The sequence below is a fragment of the Hyperoodon ampullatus genome, assembly GCF_949752795.1.
Source record: "Hyperoodon ampullatus genome assembly, chromosome: 15".
NCBI classification, from domain to species: Eukaryota; Metazoa; Chordata; class Mammalia; order Artiodactyla; family Ziphiidae; genus Hyperoodon; species Hyperoodon ampullatus.
The window spans coordinates 31088606-31104670 of NC_136928.1; the positions used below are offsets into that span (position 1 = coordinate 31088606).

The 16065-nt window shown below is 34.4% G+C and overlaps 1 protein-coding gene across 1 annotated transcript; it reads left to right on the top strand.

Annotated features, from left to right (window-relative positions):
- The first annotated feature begins 3784 nt into the window (after window positions 1-3784).
- On the top strand, window positions 3785-10013 carry C1D (C1D nuclear receptor corepressor). The gene is made up of 5 exons (XM_079721493.1): window positions 3785-3925; window positions 4652-4718; window positions 5017-5072; window positions 7994-8190; window positions 9925-10013. Exons 1-4 carry the CDS (start codon window positions 3788-3790, stop codon window positions 8156-8158), a joined length of 426 nt encoding a protein of 141 aa, XP_079577619.1. The 5' UTR covers window positions 3785-3787; the 3' UTR covers window positions 8159-8190; window positions 9925-10013.
- The last annotated feature ends 6052 nt before the right edge of the window (window positions 10014-16065 follow it).

Here is a 16065-nt window from a genome sequence, read left to right on the forward strand (position 1 = left end):
ATGCGAATGTACGTTCACATGTCCAATCACGTAAGTTAGTTCAAGTGTCTGGCGTACATTGTCACGTGCATGCATCCTCTACAGTGGTTGTCCTTTTGTGTACTTTACAGTACTGTATAGAGTACAGTAGTACAGTATGTTTATTTCCTGCCTGTTCATTCGATGCCAGCCCCTGTATGCCAGCTATTGTACTGTACTACTGTACTTTTCAAGGTACTGTACTGTAAGATTAAAAATGTTTTCTTTATTTTTTGTATTTGTTTGTTTTCTATGTATTATTTGTGTAAAAAGTATTATAAACCTATTACAGTACAGTATTATATAGCTGATTGTGTTAGTTGGGTACCTAGGATAACTTTGTCAGACTTAATGAACAAATCGGACTTACGAACGCGCTCTCGGAACTGAACTCGTTCATATGTAGGGGACTTACTGTATATCCACACACATACATACATACATACATATATATACTTTTTCAGATTCTTTTCCATTATAGGTTATTACAAGATAAAGTAAGCAAGATTAGGAATTGTGCTTTGGGCACATTACATTTGAGAATCTATTAACAGCCAACCAAGGTACTGAGTAAGCGGTTGGACATTAAATTTGGAGTTCAGTGGCGAGGTCAGGGCTGGAGATGCAAACCTGGGAGTCATCAGTTTATTAATATAGTTTAAACCCAGAGCTCACCTAGAGAGTAAATTAGAGAAGAGATTCAAGGACAGCCCTTGGGCACGTCAAGGTTAAGAGGCTTGAGGATATGAAAAGGATGCAGCAAAGAAGACCAAGAAAGCAACCTGTGAGGTAAGAGAGAAACCAAGGAAATGTGATGCCCTGGAAACCAGACAAACTGAGCCAGCTATGTCAAATGACGAGAACTGAGAATTGACCATTGAATTTGACAATGTGGCTGAGTGGGTGACCTTGACAAGAACAATTTTGAGTGAGAAATAGGGGCCTGATTGTAGTAGATTCAAGAAAGAATGGAAGGAGAGGAACTGGAACTCTGGTATTCAATATTAGCAACCCTTTTGAGGAATTTGTTCTAAAAAGGAGATAGAAAATGGGGCTTAAGCTGGAGAGAGATATGAAGTCAAGGTGTTTCTTTTGTTTCTTATCTAAGATGGAGGAATAAAATGTTTCAAGCCTATGGGCAATGATCCAGCAGAGAGAAAAATTGATGTAAGGCAAAGTCCCCACTTTAAGAGAAGGGTCCGAAGAGTCCATTTTAATAAATTTATATGCATGTATACAAGGATATCTGTAGGCTACTTTCTGAAGAGGATGTCCTGAGTCAAAGGGTGTGTGCCTTTAAGAAATCTGTACCAATTTATATTCCACCTCCAGTGTATACCCTTGCTAACGTCAAACTTTGCCAGTCTTTAAAATTATTGCCAATCTGATGGGTTAGATCTTCATTATTTTAATCTGTTTTATGCTTTGTAGGAACTCTTTATATAATCTGAATAATCCTTTGTTGTATTTTGGCAAATATTTTCTCCCATGCTGTTTCTTGCATTTAACTTTGCTTATGGTATACTTTTACCATATAGATGTTTTTTCAGTTTTTATGTATTTAAGTCTGTCAGCCATTTCCTTTTATAGCATTTGGGTTTCATTTGGATTATATACATATTTTATATAATGTATATAATCTTTTAATACATTTATACATTTATCTTTTAAATTCATCTGGAGTTTATTTTTGTGTATGTTGTGAAATAGGTATCTAAGTTTTCCATCTCCTTCTATGTTCTTAAACAGTTAAATACCATAAAAATTAACTGTTTCTTAAAGGTTTGGAAGAAATTACCTATAATATTTTCTAGACTTGGAACCTTTTTGGAGCGTAGATCTTTGACTTCTTTAAAGTTTTTTTTTTTTTTTTTTGTCTGTGTAATGATCTATTTGTTTTATGTACTTCTTTTTAGGTTAGTTTTGGTAATTTTTTTTCCTAGCACTTCATTCTTATCATCCAGATTTTTCAAATTTATTGGTTTAAAATTTTATGTAAAGAAAAGAAATATCAAGACTTCTCTATATTTGTGTCTGTCCCTGTACTTTATACCTTTATCTGGGCAGTAGATGCTGGAGCTGTCCTTTCACAGATTGGGAGATTGGTTTAGCAGCTTTCAGCCCTCATGATTCACCTCTTACTGTCCTTCACCTTGGGTTTATTCCTAGATTCTCCTTCTCTTTTGTTTGTAAGGGATTGCAGGCTCCTTGGTTCTGTTCCCTATCAGTCTAATCCCATTTGCTCTTTAGCTTATAAAAATTTCTGCTGTTGAGGTCGGCTGATGGATATGTACCCTTCTTGGTTTCCAGCATTACTATGGACTTACTTTTGTGTTTCTTCTGTCATTTTGGAGAGATTTTTCTGGGAGGAATGAGAGGCAAATCCGTATTTTCAGTTAACTTTTTGAAATAGGAAGTCACAATTCTTTCCTGTGTGGTTTTCTTTTCTCATAGTCCTTTGTTTAATTGCTGTTTGCACAGTAGTTGGATAATAACTTTACAGTGTGAGTAGTGATAGTCCCCCAGACTTCACTTTTTTTAAATTTTAAATGAAACCAGATGTCTCAGTGGACTGTACTTGTTGAATAGAAATGTGGATATATTGTGACTAAATATTCAAGTAGTACTTTTAAAACTTAAATGACATAGTCATAACATTTAGAATTATAAAGGACTTTAGAGATCATTAGACCAAATGCCTTATTTAATGGATGAGATATTTGGGGCCCAGAGAGATTCAGTGATTTATCTAAGGTAACAAAGTCAGTGATCAGGCAAGGTGGAAAGCCCGCGTCCCTTTACTTCAGTTTGGCTATGCTGTTTGTTATTTTGCACATTCTTGATGTTCTCCTTAGCTGTGTAATGAAAGAGGTATTTTCAGCTAATAAAACCTAAGGATGGTACAATGGCTTGGAATTGCTTCTGAAAATTGATCTTAGATACCATATTAAATACATTGATGTGGACTTTTTTTTCCCTCATATAGCTATTAAATATTATGATATAAATGTGAATTTTAAAGAATGAGCCGTCAAGGTATGCTCTAGCCTAAATGAAAACCATATAGTTTATTTCTCCCATGTTTCATCTTTCCTGCTTACAGACTTTATGTGATCTATGGACTCTTGAATTTCTTATTAATATTTTAAGCTTAAGGAATACATATAAATATAAATATAGGCTTGAAAAATTATGTTAGTGATAAATAATCATAAAATATTTCAGATCTAAGATTTCTAATTTTTTGGTTTAATATACCATGCTGCTAGATCAACATCTAAATTTAGAAGTGCTAATATGTATGTTTTTTTAAAAAAGAGCTTTGCTTATCATTTTTTTCAGCAAGCATTAGGGGGTAGCGTATATTTATCACACTTTCATTGCTTTGCTTGGTCTTTAACTTCAACAGAAAGTTTTTAAAATGTAGGATTTTTATTATTGATATAACATGTTTGGTAGTCGTATCTCTTTAGTTCTCAAAAAGCATCGAGGGATTGAGGGACTGATATGTGTAGCGTTAATGAACTTGGGTGGGTCCCATCCTGGCGGCCCACCCCAACTCCCCAGCAACCTAAGAAGAGGGGAAGTTTAAACGTGGTTGCTCCAGAATTATATTCTAAGAAGATTTGTTTAATTAACTTCAGGTTTTAACTCTTTTAGCACTTTTGAAACATATGATATGACCTATTAATTTTTTTTTTTGTAACCTAGAGAGCATTCTCTGTCTCCAGTATGAACTAAGAATTTAATTTTTTCCCAGTTGGTCATAATGGCAGGTGAAGAAATTAATGAAGACTATCCAGTAGAAATTCATGAATATTTATCAACATTTGAGAATTCCATTGGTGCTGTGGATGAGATGCTGAAGACCATGATGTCTGTTTCTAGAAATGAGTTGTTGCAGAAGGTATTTTAAGTAATTTCTAAAAATGTAATTCATAAAACCGAGTGCTATGTTATGAAACATATAGAAGAAGAAACAGATACATGATATATGCCCCTTTCCCCCTTTATTTCAATTTTTAAGTGTTTGGATATCTTTAAGGAGAAAATATAACAAACTCCAAGCTTAGGAAATACCTCCTAACTATATTTTTATTTTGACTTGGTTTTGAATTAAAAAAAGCTCTCCCAGCATTCTTTCTGACAGACTCTATCTTTGACCTTTTAAGTATTACAATGATGTTATCAGGGTTTCTGGAAACCCTATAGGACAAAAAGAGTAAATTGATTTTGACAGTCTAAAACAAATCTCATTATGTTTCTTCTGTCTTTGGTATTGCCTAAGCATTTTAGCCTGCTTCTTATACATAAATGCATCATGTACAATGTTTATATTGATGAATTACTTTTGACATACAAAGCCCAGATTGTAAATCCTGAAATTAAAATAATTCAAAAGAATTTTTTTTTATTTTGGATTATACACATTCCTTGTTTAACTTAAAGATGGTATGCTGAAGTGAAAATTTGTGGGCAAAAATCACTAGTTAACAAAACTTTTCTTTTTGCAAATTATTTCCAGGTTATTTGTTTTGATTATTGGATTATAGGAAGTGAAAAAATGTGATGGTGCTCAAAGTTTTTATTTCCTTTTTCTTTCTCTTTCTCTCTCTCCCTCTTTTTTTAATAGTTGGACCCACTTGAACAAGCAAAAGTGGATTTAGTTTCTGCTTACACATTGAATTCAATGTTTTGGGGTATGTATATTACTTTAGAGTTAATTAGAAAGCAAATTATCATGTCAAAGGTGACTTATTTTTTAAATGCTAGCAATTATACTTTATGGCAATTTTAATAGTCAGATATTTATTTCTTTTAAATCAGAATACCAGATGCCCATGAGCCACACATACATTTAATATTACAAAGAGGTTGAATAATTTAAGATTTAGTTAATAATTTGTGTGACGTTTCCTTTTTGTAACTAGAGTTTCTTTAATTAATGCTCTTAATTAATATATATGCATTTTATTCCATGAAATCTTTCTCTTGTAGTTTATTTGGCCACACAGGGGGTTAATCCTAAGGAACATCCAGTAAAGCAGGAATTGGTAAGATTGCAGTGGATCGATTTCTTTTTATTTTACGTGTAATGTCTGTTGTAGTGTTTCTAAAGGTAAAATCGCAGTACCTTTATCACACTAATTGTGGAGAACAGAATTATTTAGGGATGAAATTATGAAAGTGAGCCAGATTTCATTGTGCCTTTAGTTTTTCTTTCTCTCACCTTTGTCAGAGAAGGGTGTTCCATATATTATATAAATCTGTGGATGGGAAAATGTCACGATTCTAGTAATTATTTATAACTGCTATATTATTTTTCCTGTAAATTCTTGAAATCCTGTTCATCTCTACAACTGCCTGTTTTTTTTTTTTTAAACTCTTATGCAATCCTTAAAAGTATATTCTAGTTGATTTACTAGCCAAGACGGGAAAGTTTCTCCTCCACCGTTTCAATTCTTCCATTAATTCATTTTCTCAGCAGTAAAGAATCCACTTCTGCAACAAAGCTAAAAGCTTTTTTGGCACCAGTTGTATGTGTACTGTCCAGTAATTCTGCATTAGTGACATATTTACAACCTGTAATAAATCTTCTAGGTTTGTCTTTGTATTCCATTTAGATGTATAAGTATAGTATATTATATAAGGTCTGGTATCTTGGAGTTTTTGCTGACTTCAAAAATTAAATCAAATCATTCAATTTGAAAGAAAAAATTTAGAAATCAAACTTATGGTTACCTTCTTGACTTGGCTTTATGAATAAGAATATTAATAAATTTATTCTTTGTGTTTATAAAATATAAGGTAAATATATATGTGAAATACACTTGACAGTGTATTATTGTTCTAAAGTTTTATGGTGGTTGATATGTATTTTTTTTATAACTTAGTAAAGTACTTGGTCATTTATTTAAAAAAATGAGTAAACCAGATCTGTCTTCAATTTTTAAATGTGTAGACTAAGACATTTTCTTCTTCTAAATTTCTTGGGGGAAAAGTAAATTTATTTTTAAATACAGAAATTGTGAAAGATACTTAAAGCAAAAATATAAAGCAATATGATCCATAGAGCTTGATTTGACAAGTGATACTGGCTTTAAATCTTAAGAAGTATGCACTGTATCATCTGCTTTCACCTTTCTAATATGGACTTTACATTTATAAAATTCCTCTTTCTTCTCTTAAACACAAAGTTATTTGGAGTAGTGTAATACTTAATTCTGTCACTGGAAAAAGATAAAGTCATCTGTCTTGTTTTTCCCTCAGAATCCACTTTATGGAAGAGTACATTTATATTTTGGACACGGGTTGATAAATGAAAAGCATCCATAAACCTATTCCCCTTTTCTGACCTTGTGACAGATGTCACTAATTGATCACAGAGTTAGTATGTGAGATGAAGCCTATTTGCCATATCTATCATGAATGGGGAAGGGCATTGAAAATAGTTTATTCATTCGACAAACATTTGAATGCCCACTGGAAGCTAGGCATTATTTCCAAGTGAGATAATTCCTCAGTGAAGAAAGCCAATAAATATCCTTGCCTTTGTGGCAGGTGCCAGACTATCTAGTGGAGGGAAACAAACAACATAATCGAACAAACAACAAATAAGAAATACATATGAATATATAGTATGTTAGAAAGTTACGTTGTGGGAAAAAAGAAAAAAATAGCACAGAGTAAGGGGCATTGGAGTGCTTGGGTAGGATTGCCATTTTCAATAGTAAAGGCAGCATTTATTAACAAGGTGAACATTTGAGGGGACTGGAAGGAAGAGAGGGCTGGCCGTGTGGGTTTGTGAGGGAAGATCATTCTGGGCAGGGCTGGGCTGGGTGTGTGTTGTGAGGACTTTGGCTTTTACTCAGAGAAATAGGGAGCCGTGAGAGGGTTTTGAGCAGGGTGGTCAGTTTTTTAAATTAAAAAATTCTAAGGTTCTGCATTTTTCTGTGTATGTTTATATAACTATTTTGATTATTTTAATGAAACTTGCTTTTAAGCAGTGATCAATCATTTACTCTGCTGTTTTATAGCTCTCATGCCTTTATTTCTCCAACTGAAGTATAGAATAGCCCTTTATTCTGATTAGTGGTCTCAGAAGATTCAAAGTGGTACAGCAACCTAGTATGTTTCTCACCTTGTAAAGTCTGATTAGAACTGTATATTTCATTAGAAAATATCATGTGCTTTTCAGTCAGAACTATGACATTGGATAAAAAGATCTTGTATTTTCATTATACTTATTTTAATTGTGACAGGAAGGTACCACAAAAAAATAAATAGTTAAATACTGCCTTAGCCATTTCCTGTTTAGAAAAATTTCTGGAGAGTTTAGTTTGTATGTTGGAAGTATGTGAAAGCTTTATTTTAATTAATTAATTAATTATTTATTTAGGCTGCGCCAGGTCTTAGTTGCAGCATGTGGGATCTTAACTGTGGCATGCAGCCTTCTTAGTTGTGGCATGTGGGCTTCTTAGTTGTGGCATGCAAACTCTTAGTTGTGGCATGCATGTGGGATCTAGTTCCCTGACCAGTGATCGAGCCCGGGCCCCCTGCATTGGGAGTGCAGAGTCTTACCCACTGGACCACCAGGGAAGTCCGGAAAGCTCTATTTTAGATTATAGACTTCAGATACAAGGGAGTTAGTATGTGGATTTAGGTGAATGCTAAATTTAAAATTTTAGTATAACCACATATAAACAATTAAATGTTTATCTCTGTAGTGTCTAGATCTTCCTCTTTTGAAACACTCAGAACACTTCTGAAATGACTTTTTTAATATCTGTATTCCCCTCAGACTGTGAACTCCAGGAGAACATGGAATGTATTTATCCTATTCTCTTTGCACTTATTAGCACCACTCAATAAGCAATAAATACAAAGCTGTTGGATTTAACTGAGGTATAGTATAATAGAACTTAGTGGTGAACAATTTAGTAAATCTTGCCTTTCTTCTTTTTTTGCCTTTAAGGAGAGAATCAGAGTATACATGAACAGAGTCAAGGAAATAACAGACAAGAAAAAGGCTGGCAAGCTGGACAGGGCTGCGGCTTCAAGATTTGTAAAAAATGCCCTATGGGAACCAAAACCTAAAAATGCATCCAAAGTTGCCAGTAAAGGAAAAAGTAAAAGTTAACCTTTTGGTTTTGATGTACACATATTCAAAAAGTACATAATTTTTATTGTTTTCCACAAAATAGATGATGATTATGTGCCATTGTAAGGTTTAAATGTATTCCATATTGAATTCGCGTGTAAGATTTGCATTTTAAATTTGTAATGCTAAATACTTTTCCCCCAGAAAGATTAAGTTATCCTTATTGATTTTCCTATAGAACATTATGTGGTTTTTTTTAACATTGTGGTATATTTTATATTTATAGTTTACTGTCTCTTGACAAGACTCTTATTTCCTTATATAGGTCAAGTTTTCAAGTGCCATTTTATAAGCAACTTGAAATTTAAGTTAAATGTTCTTTGCAAACATTTGTCTATTTTCGATGAATAATGATTTTATGAAGTATGCTGAAGTTTTAAATACATCTGTTTTCACTATATAATATTAGGAAAGAAAGAAATGACTTAAATGTCCATTTTTTCTGTGAAGTTATTTCATTATGCTTTCATGATTTTGGGAATTACTGCTTTTTGTGATGTTTGAAGTATCAATTTAAGACTTTTAAGGTTATTCTTTAATTCTTGGTGCTTTGCCACTACGTCCCTTTTTTTTTTTTTTTTTTTTTTTTTTGCGGTACGCGGGCCTCTCACTGTTGTGGCCTCTCCCGTTGCGGAGCACAGGCTCCAGACGCGCAGGCTCAGCAGCCATGGCTCACGGGTCCAGCCGCTCCGTGGCATGTGGGATCTTCCCGGACCGGGGCACGAACCTGTGTCCCCTGCATTGGCAGGCGGACTCTCAACCACTGCGCCACCAGGGAAGCCCTACGTCCCATTTAAAGTAAAAATATATTCTCATTAACTTTAGATGGGAAATGAGGTTGTATATTGATGGCTGAATTTTGGCATAATGGCTATACCCTATCAATAAAGCTGTAAATGTTGTGTAGCTGACCTGTTTTTTATTTTTCTCTTTTGAGTAAATTTTCTCTTGAAATTAGGAAGGTAGTTTTTAGAAATCCTTAGGAATGGGGGAATTCATGAGTTTTTGTTCCTTATGCATAGTGCCCACAGTTCTCTTGGCCTCATGTTTTCAGATTTTTTTATTGTATGTTTCTGAGGCTATAGCAATTACATAGAAGTATTTTGGAACAACTTTGTATGTTATTTAATGCCACTTAAGCAGAGGAGAAATCCAAAGGAGATTACATTGTGTTTATATTCTGATTTATTTTTCTGCAGTATTTGCTACAGAGAATTCTAAATATTAAACGAATTTTTTTATGTCTAAGCCCTTGAATTTTAATTATATACACTTAATGCTTTCAGTCTTTGAATTCATATCATTATGTATAGGAATGCCAAGTACAGTAAAATACTTTAATTTTTGAAAATGAAGTTGTTAAAATTTTTTGTGTGACTAATTCTCCATAAGTAACCTTGAGTAAATGGATTTCTTGATTTATGGTAGCAGATATTGGAAATGGTCTTAAAATGTAATGGATATTGTAACGCCTGTTGAACTCTTTCTATGACACATGAAGAGGTAGTCACTGATAGATGCAGAAAGTCTTCTGGCTCAGATGTCAGACAATTTTTGAAGTGGAAGAACACTTATAGTTAGTTCACTCCTTTTTTCACCTTCGTCCCCTCAAAATTCAAATTTTTTTTTTTAAAGTAACTTCTTCATGAGAGAAATAAATGTTAATAAGATGAAATATAGTGGCCTAGTGTTATTGCAAAGAAGGTTATAGCTTACATTTCTTTATATTTTCTCATTTCATTAAGAAAAAAAAAAGTTAAATGAAAAATGTCATGCAGTTGCAGAAAATCATTAGCCAAATTATTGGTTTGTGAAAGTCCAATTCTACCTTCTCTTAAACTGGAGATTCTTAAGTGAATAATTCTTTTAAGGGTTTATTAGAGGTAAGAAAACAATTTGAGTGTATTCCATTTTATTTGTGTATGATTTTAAGTACTTACTAGCACATAGTAAGGAGCTGAGTCATAATAAGTGTATTGGGTTGTCATTTCACAAATACTTAATGACATTTACATTGCTAAATACTGTGCTAGGTTCCAGATAAGACAACTCCAGCCTTTATTCTATTTTAAGTATTATGAAAAAACTAGTGTTTTCATTCAATTCAGTTTTTCAGAGTTACTGGAAAATTTATGACAAGTTGTGCTCATTAACCTTAGTCAGAATCATAAAGGGTGATGGGCTGATCTGTTTGACTGTGGTACAGTTATTGTTAGCATAGTTTGTTCCAAATAACAGTCTGCTGTAAGTTTAGATGTTAATTATATCTTGTATTAATCTCTTTGGGAATTAACAAATTGGAGGGGTTATAGCTATAGATACTTCTAAGATTAGAATTATGGATTATTAATCTAGTACTAAATAATGAGATTTAGTCTTTTAATATTATTTTAAGCACAGTTTTCTTATTGTTCATAGTTGCAGGATGGGAATTCATTTTAGTAAGTAGAATATTTTAAGAGGAAAACTGAAGTTTGAATTATGGTCTACATTCCTGGAATTTGAGTTTATGTCAAATTGATTGGTTTTTAAGATACCCTGCAAATTAAAAAAATTGTTCTACTTAGCTATTAGAAATGGATTAGTATTATTTCTGAATGAGCCTTTAAAAATTGACTAGAAATACAGGAAATGCTTAAAAAATGGACAATGTATTGAATATAGATACTTTTTCCTAAGCGTAGGTCGTTGGAGAAAAAGATGTTTTAGGAATCACTTAGCTTATAATACTGTTAAACCATACCTTTATGCAATAAATTGTCAGAAATTCTGACTTTACAAAGTAACATTAACTGGGAAAGGTTTGAACAGTGATTCTGAGCCTCATGTAATAGCTAAGTTTGGTAGATAAAGTGGAGAAAAAGAAGAACTGGCATCTTGTTTTCTCCCTTCATAGAACAGTTAGTAAACTTGCTCTGATAAATTCAGGGGCTCTTTTAACTGAATAGCAACCTATTTTATATAAATGTGACCTGAATGTACTTAACTAATAAAAACATTTCTTTTCCCTATATCCTGGTCTAAAACTCATCAGTTTTGGAAATACAAACCATATTTTGCTTATTTTAAATATTAGCATTTTATAGTTTTCATTAACAGTTATGTTAGGGGGAAAAGTAGACAGATTTTATTACATTATTCTGTAGATTTGTTCTCCTTGATTAATTTGCTATTATATTGCTTGTGCGCAGGATTTCAAGAAAATGCTTTGAATAATTTTGGTTTGCAGATTCGTTTTCCTTTCAGAGAGCAACCACCCTCTGACCTGATGTGCCTTTTAAAGTGTTTATTTTATGGTATAATTTTAATATAGCCAGGAAGAATAGTTAAAGCTGTCCAGAAAAGGGGGTAGCTATAGTGATACCTACTGGCAGTTGAGGCTTAATTTTAATTCTGTAACCCCCTACTCCCAGTCTTAGGCCCAAAACCAAAACCAGCCTGGCTCTTTATTACTTATCTGTTTATAAAAGGTTGAGAAAACATGCCAGTCCCTTCCCTCCGACCCCCCTCCCCAAAACCTTGAAGTCTGGCAAGTGTATCATGGCAAAATAACTGCATGCAAGATGTCAGTTTTGTAAAGTGATATATTTCAGATAGTACACAAAATTTCATGGCAGGAAAAATAAGCTTTCATAAATGAAACATTTAAGAGACTCTTTTATTATTTCCTTTCAGTTTAGTGTTGCCTTTAAGGTGTGCCATTTCAGTTTGGCAGCTACAATAAATGACTGAAGGAAATTGAAGATGATAATTCAGCATTTCAAGATGCTTCTGCTGAAATGAATGTAGACCTATCCAGGGCTCGGATTTAAAGTTTATAGTAGTACAGTATTTTAAAGCCAAGTACCCAGGAAATTCATGGTGATAGGATTTGAATGAGATGATTAGGAGAAATAGAAAAGAATACCTTCAGTTTCTTATTAGGTGAGTATTAGCTATTGAGAGCCTATGTTGAAAAATGTTATTGTAAAAAGGATAGAGGCTTGTTATATGCAATTTACTATAGTGTATAATTCATCTTGGACCTTGTCCAAAGATGTTTAATTATTAAAATACAAAAGAATGATTATAACAAGGAATCATTTCTGATTTAGTGCTATAGCAGTGGTCTGTAGACCATGTTGTAATGTATCTGGCTGATATTGTTTCATTTAGTGACCTTTGCTCTCTCTAATAATACATTCCTTGACTTATTTAAATTGAAATCATTTACTATCCCATTTCTGATCCTTTCCTTCTTTACTATTTTCCCTTAAGAAAGAAATCATTAAAAGTATGTATAAACATTTGGGGTGCTAGTTTCTTTTTTAGTGTTTTTGGTTTTTTTCAGATACATACCCAGGAGTGGAATTGCTGGATCATATAGTAGTTTCATTTTTAGTTTTCCAATGTTCATTATTTACAATTGTCAAGGTATGGAAGCAACATAAGTGTCCATCAACAGGTAAAATGGATAGAGTGAGTTCCCCGGTGGCCTAGCGGTTAGGATTCCGAGCTTTCATTGCCATGACCTGGATTCAGTCTCTGGTCGGGGAACTGAGATCCCCCAAGCTGTGTGGTGTGGCAAAAAAAAAAAAAAAACACCCAAAACCCAAAAAACAGATAACTGGATAGAGGAGATGTGGTGTGTACACACACACACACACACACACACACACACACACACACACACACACACACACACACACACACACACACACACACACACGAAATGGACTACTACTCAGCCATAAAAAAGAATGAAAGTTTGCCATTTGCAGCAACATGGATGGACTTGGAGGGTATTATGCTAAGTGAAATAAGTCAGAGAAAGACAAATACTGTATGATATCACTTATGTGTGGAATCTAAAAAATACAACAAACGAGTGAATAAAACAAAAATGAAGCAGACTCACAGATCAAACCAGTGGTTGCCAGTGGGGAGGGGCAATATTGGGTGGGGAAAAAATATGTATAATAGTTGCTGGGTTTTGTGGGTTTTGACATTTGTGAGTCTCAACATTTATGATTTTCACTTGGTGAGTGACTTCATGGTTTTTTTTGGTTTTTTTTTTTGGTGAGTGACTTTAGAGGTTCATGGAGTATATAGTATTTTGCAATTTTGCCAAGGCATAATCTTAATTCCTGCTAAATTCCATGCAGGAAGGCCTTGTTCAGCTAATGATTTAGCCTCGCTAATCTCTCAACAGCTACAGTTTTTTTCCTCACTTGCAGTGACATTCATTTATTCACTCATTCATTCAACAAATATATAGAGCTCCTCATGTGTGCCAAGTTCTGTTACAAGCATGGGAAATTCAGCAGTCATTCAAACAGTGTATAGTGATTAGGAGATGTCAAACTTTATCGTGTGAAAAATGGCTGCTCTGGGTTGAATTTTTCCCCCAAAATGAATATGTTGAAGTCCTAGCTCTTAATTTATTTATTTTTGCTGTGTTGCGTCTTCGTTTCTGTGCGAGGGCTTTCTCTAGTTGTGGCAAGCGGGGGCCACTCTTCATCGCGGTGCGCGGGCCTCACTATCGCGGCCTCTCTTGTTGTGGAGCACAGGCTCCAGACGCGCAGGCTCAGTAGTTGTGGCTCACGGGCCTAGTTGCTCCGCGGCATGTGGGATCCTCCCAGACCAGGGCTCAAACCCGTGTCCCCTGCATTAGCAGGCAGATTCTCAACCACTGCGCCACCAGGGAAGCCCGAAGTCCTAACTCTTAATACCTCATAATATTACCCTATTTAGAAATAGGGTTGTTGTGGATATAGTTAGTGAAAAGGAGACCACAGGGTGAGCCCTAATCCAATATGGTGTCCTTATAAAAAGGGGAAATTTGGACATAGTCTTGCACCCAGGGAAAACACCATATGAAGATGAAGGCAGAGATCAGGGTGTTACTTTTATAAGCCAAGGAATACCAAAGGTTGCCTGCAAAGCACCAGAAGCTAAATGAGAGGCATGGAACAGAGTCTCTCACAGCCCTCAGAGGGAACCAACCTTGCCAACACTATGATGTTGGACTTCTGGCCTCCCCAACTGTGAGGCAAATGCATTTCTGTCTTGTAAGCCACTCAGTTTGTGGTACTTTGTTATGGCAGCCCTAGCAAACTAATACAATGGCCGTTTAGATAGAAGGAATTAAAAAGATTTATAACTTGGAGTGAAAGTATGTGCAAAGAAACTTCACGACGCAAGATGAAAATGTAATTCTGAAGAAAACCAGGAACCTATGTAGACTTATCTAGGACTATTTTTGAATTGGAGCAAAGATCTCAAAATTTGGACCTTGAAATGTCAAGGGTCTGTTATACTCTTTCTGAAGCCAAAATTTTCAGACCTCTCTAGCAGACTTTGTTAGTTTTGATTGAGTGTACCATCTTGTAAACTTTACCTTGGTTTGAAGAAACTCATTTCCCTGAAGAAAACCCTGTCAGGTTTCCACGGAGGAGAGATTTTCACTAAGCCAATTATCATGTGCCATGTGGTCTCTTCCTAATATAACACAGCAGTCAGGTTCAAATAATGCAAATAAATACATAAAACATCTTAGACAAGTTGTATGTAATTTGTGCTCATCCAAGAGCACAACCACTTAAAAAATTGCTTATTGAATTCATCTGTATAGAGATTTTTTTAAAGCCCTAAAACTTTTTTCCCCCCAAATTCTAAACTCTGTAGTGTACCGTTCAGTTTTATTTTTCTTTAAAGTTAGGTATTAGAGAACTCAGAAGTGGGTTTTTAATCTTAATGATTTGGGACCAGTTCAATTTAAAAAAAATTGTAAATGTTGCTTACTGGTTTTCAGCTTTTACAATCAACCAGTAGATTAAACAGAAGACAAGAATGTGAAGGAAATCAACTTCGATGATGTAAAAGTGAAGGTACGGTAGACAGAAGTGAGTTAGAAATGGAGGGGAGGGAAGAGAGCACGCTCATGGCAGGAAACCTGGATGCTGCACGACACTGTTGGGTGAATGTGATTTTAAGTAAGTTGTAAAGGTAATAGCTATATTTTTTCTATATTTTTAAATTGAAGTATCATTGATTTACAATGTTGTGTTAGTTTCTGGTGTACAGCAACGTGATTCAGTCAAAGTGATTTCATTTCTGGTGTACAAAGTGATTTCATTCTTCTGTCAAAAACTGGAAGGAGTAAGGTGCGGGGAGTGGTCTAAATTAAATTCTCATTTTTAGGCTGGGGAGTCAATAGACGAGGGCCAATGAAATAGCAGTGTAGGTGTGTGTTACGAAGGTAATCACCAGAATTAAAGACCAATTATTTAAAAGTGATAATCCCTCACATGAGCAGAAGTAAAGTGGGAGCAATGGTTTTTTGTTTTCTGTTGTGTCGTGTGCATGGTTTCTTCGGTAAAAAGAAATGAGAAAAAGAAGTTGTACTGATCAACATTTGCTCAGAGAAGCAGCACGAGAATCGGATAACCTAGTGAATGCTATTTATTCAGTTCGTGAGATGTTAGGCAAGAAGTAAAATCCTTCCGTGACAAGGAAATAACATGAGAATGCTTACGTGTAATAGCAGATATTTCATTGTCTTAAAAAAAACACCATGTGTATATAAAAATGTAGGCATTTAATAGTTTCCTACATGTGGGCCCAGTTTATTTTCAATTTTAATGTTAGACAAATTACATTCAGATAAAGCCAGAAAAATGAGAATTCTTAGTTGAAAGTGGCTGTTTTTCTAACCTGCTTTCTATACTCTTTTGAAACTTCTAAATGTTGTTTAAGGTAAGGTGAGATACCACAAAAATAGGGTTATGTGTAAGTGATAGTGGGATCTTTGCTTGATTGTCTTAATAATGCCAAATCGGAAGAGGGATCTTATTGCACCTAATTTTCATAAAGCGAGGTTAGTTCATAGGAAACATGCTTATATT

What these genes read in the sequence shown, in the direction of transcription:
- C1D (XM_079721493.1), top strand. Translation starts at nt 3,788, where the DNA reads ATGGCAGGTGAAGAAATTAATGAAGACTATCCAGTAGAAATTCATGAA. An exon ending in GAAATGAGTTGTTGCAGAAG is followed by an intron (nt 3,926 to 4,651) that starts GTATTTTAAGTA and finishes TTTTTTTAATAG; the next exon opens with TTGGACCCACTTGAACAAGC. An exon ending in ATCCAGTAAAGCAGGAATTG is followed by an intron (nt 5,073 to 7,993) that starts GTAAGATTGCAG and finishes TTTGCCTTTAAG; the next exon opens with GAGAGAATCAGAGTATACAT.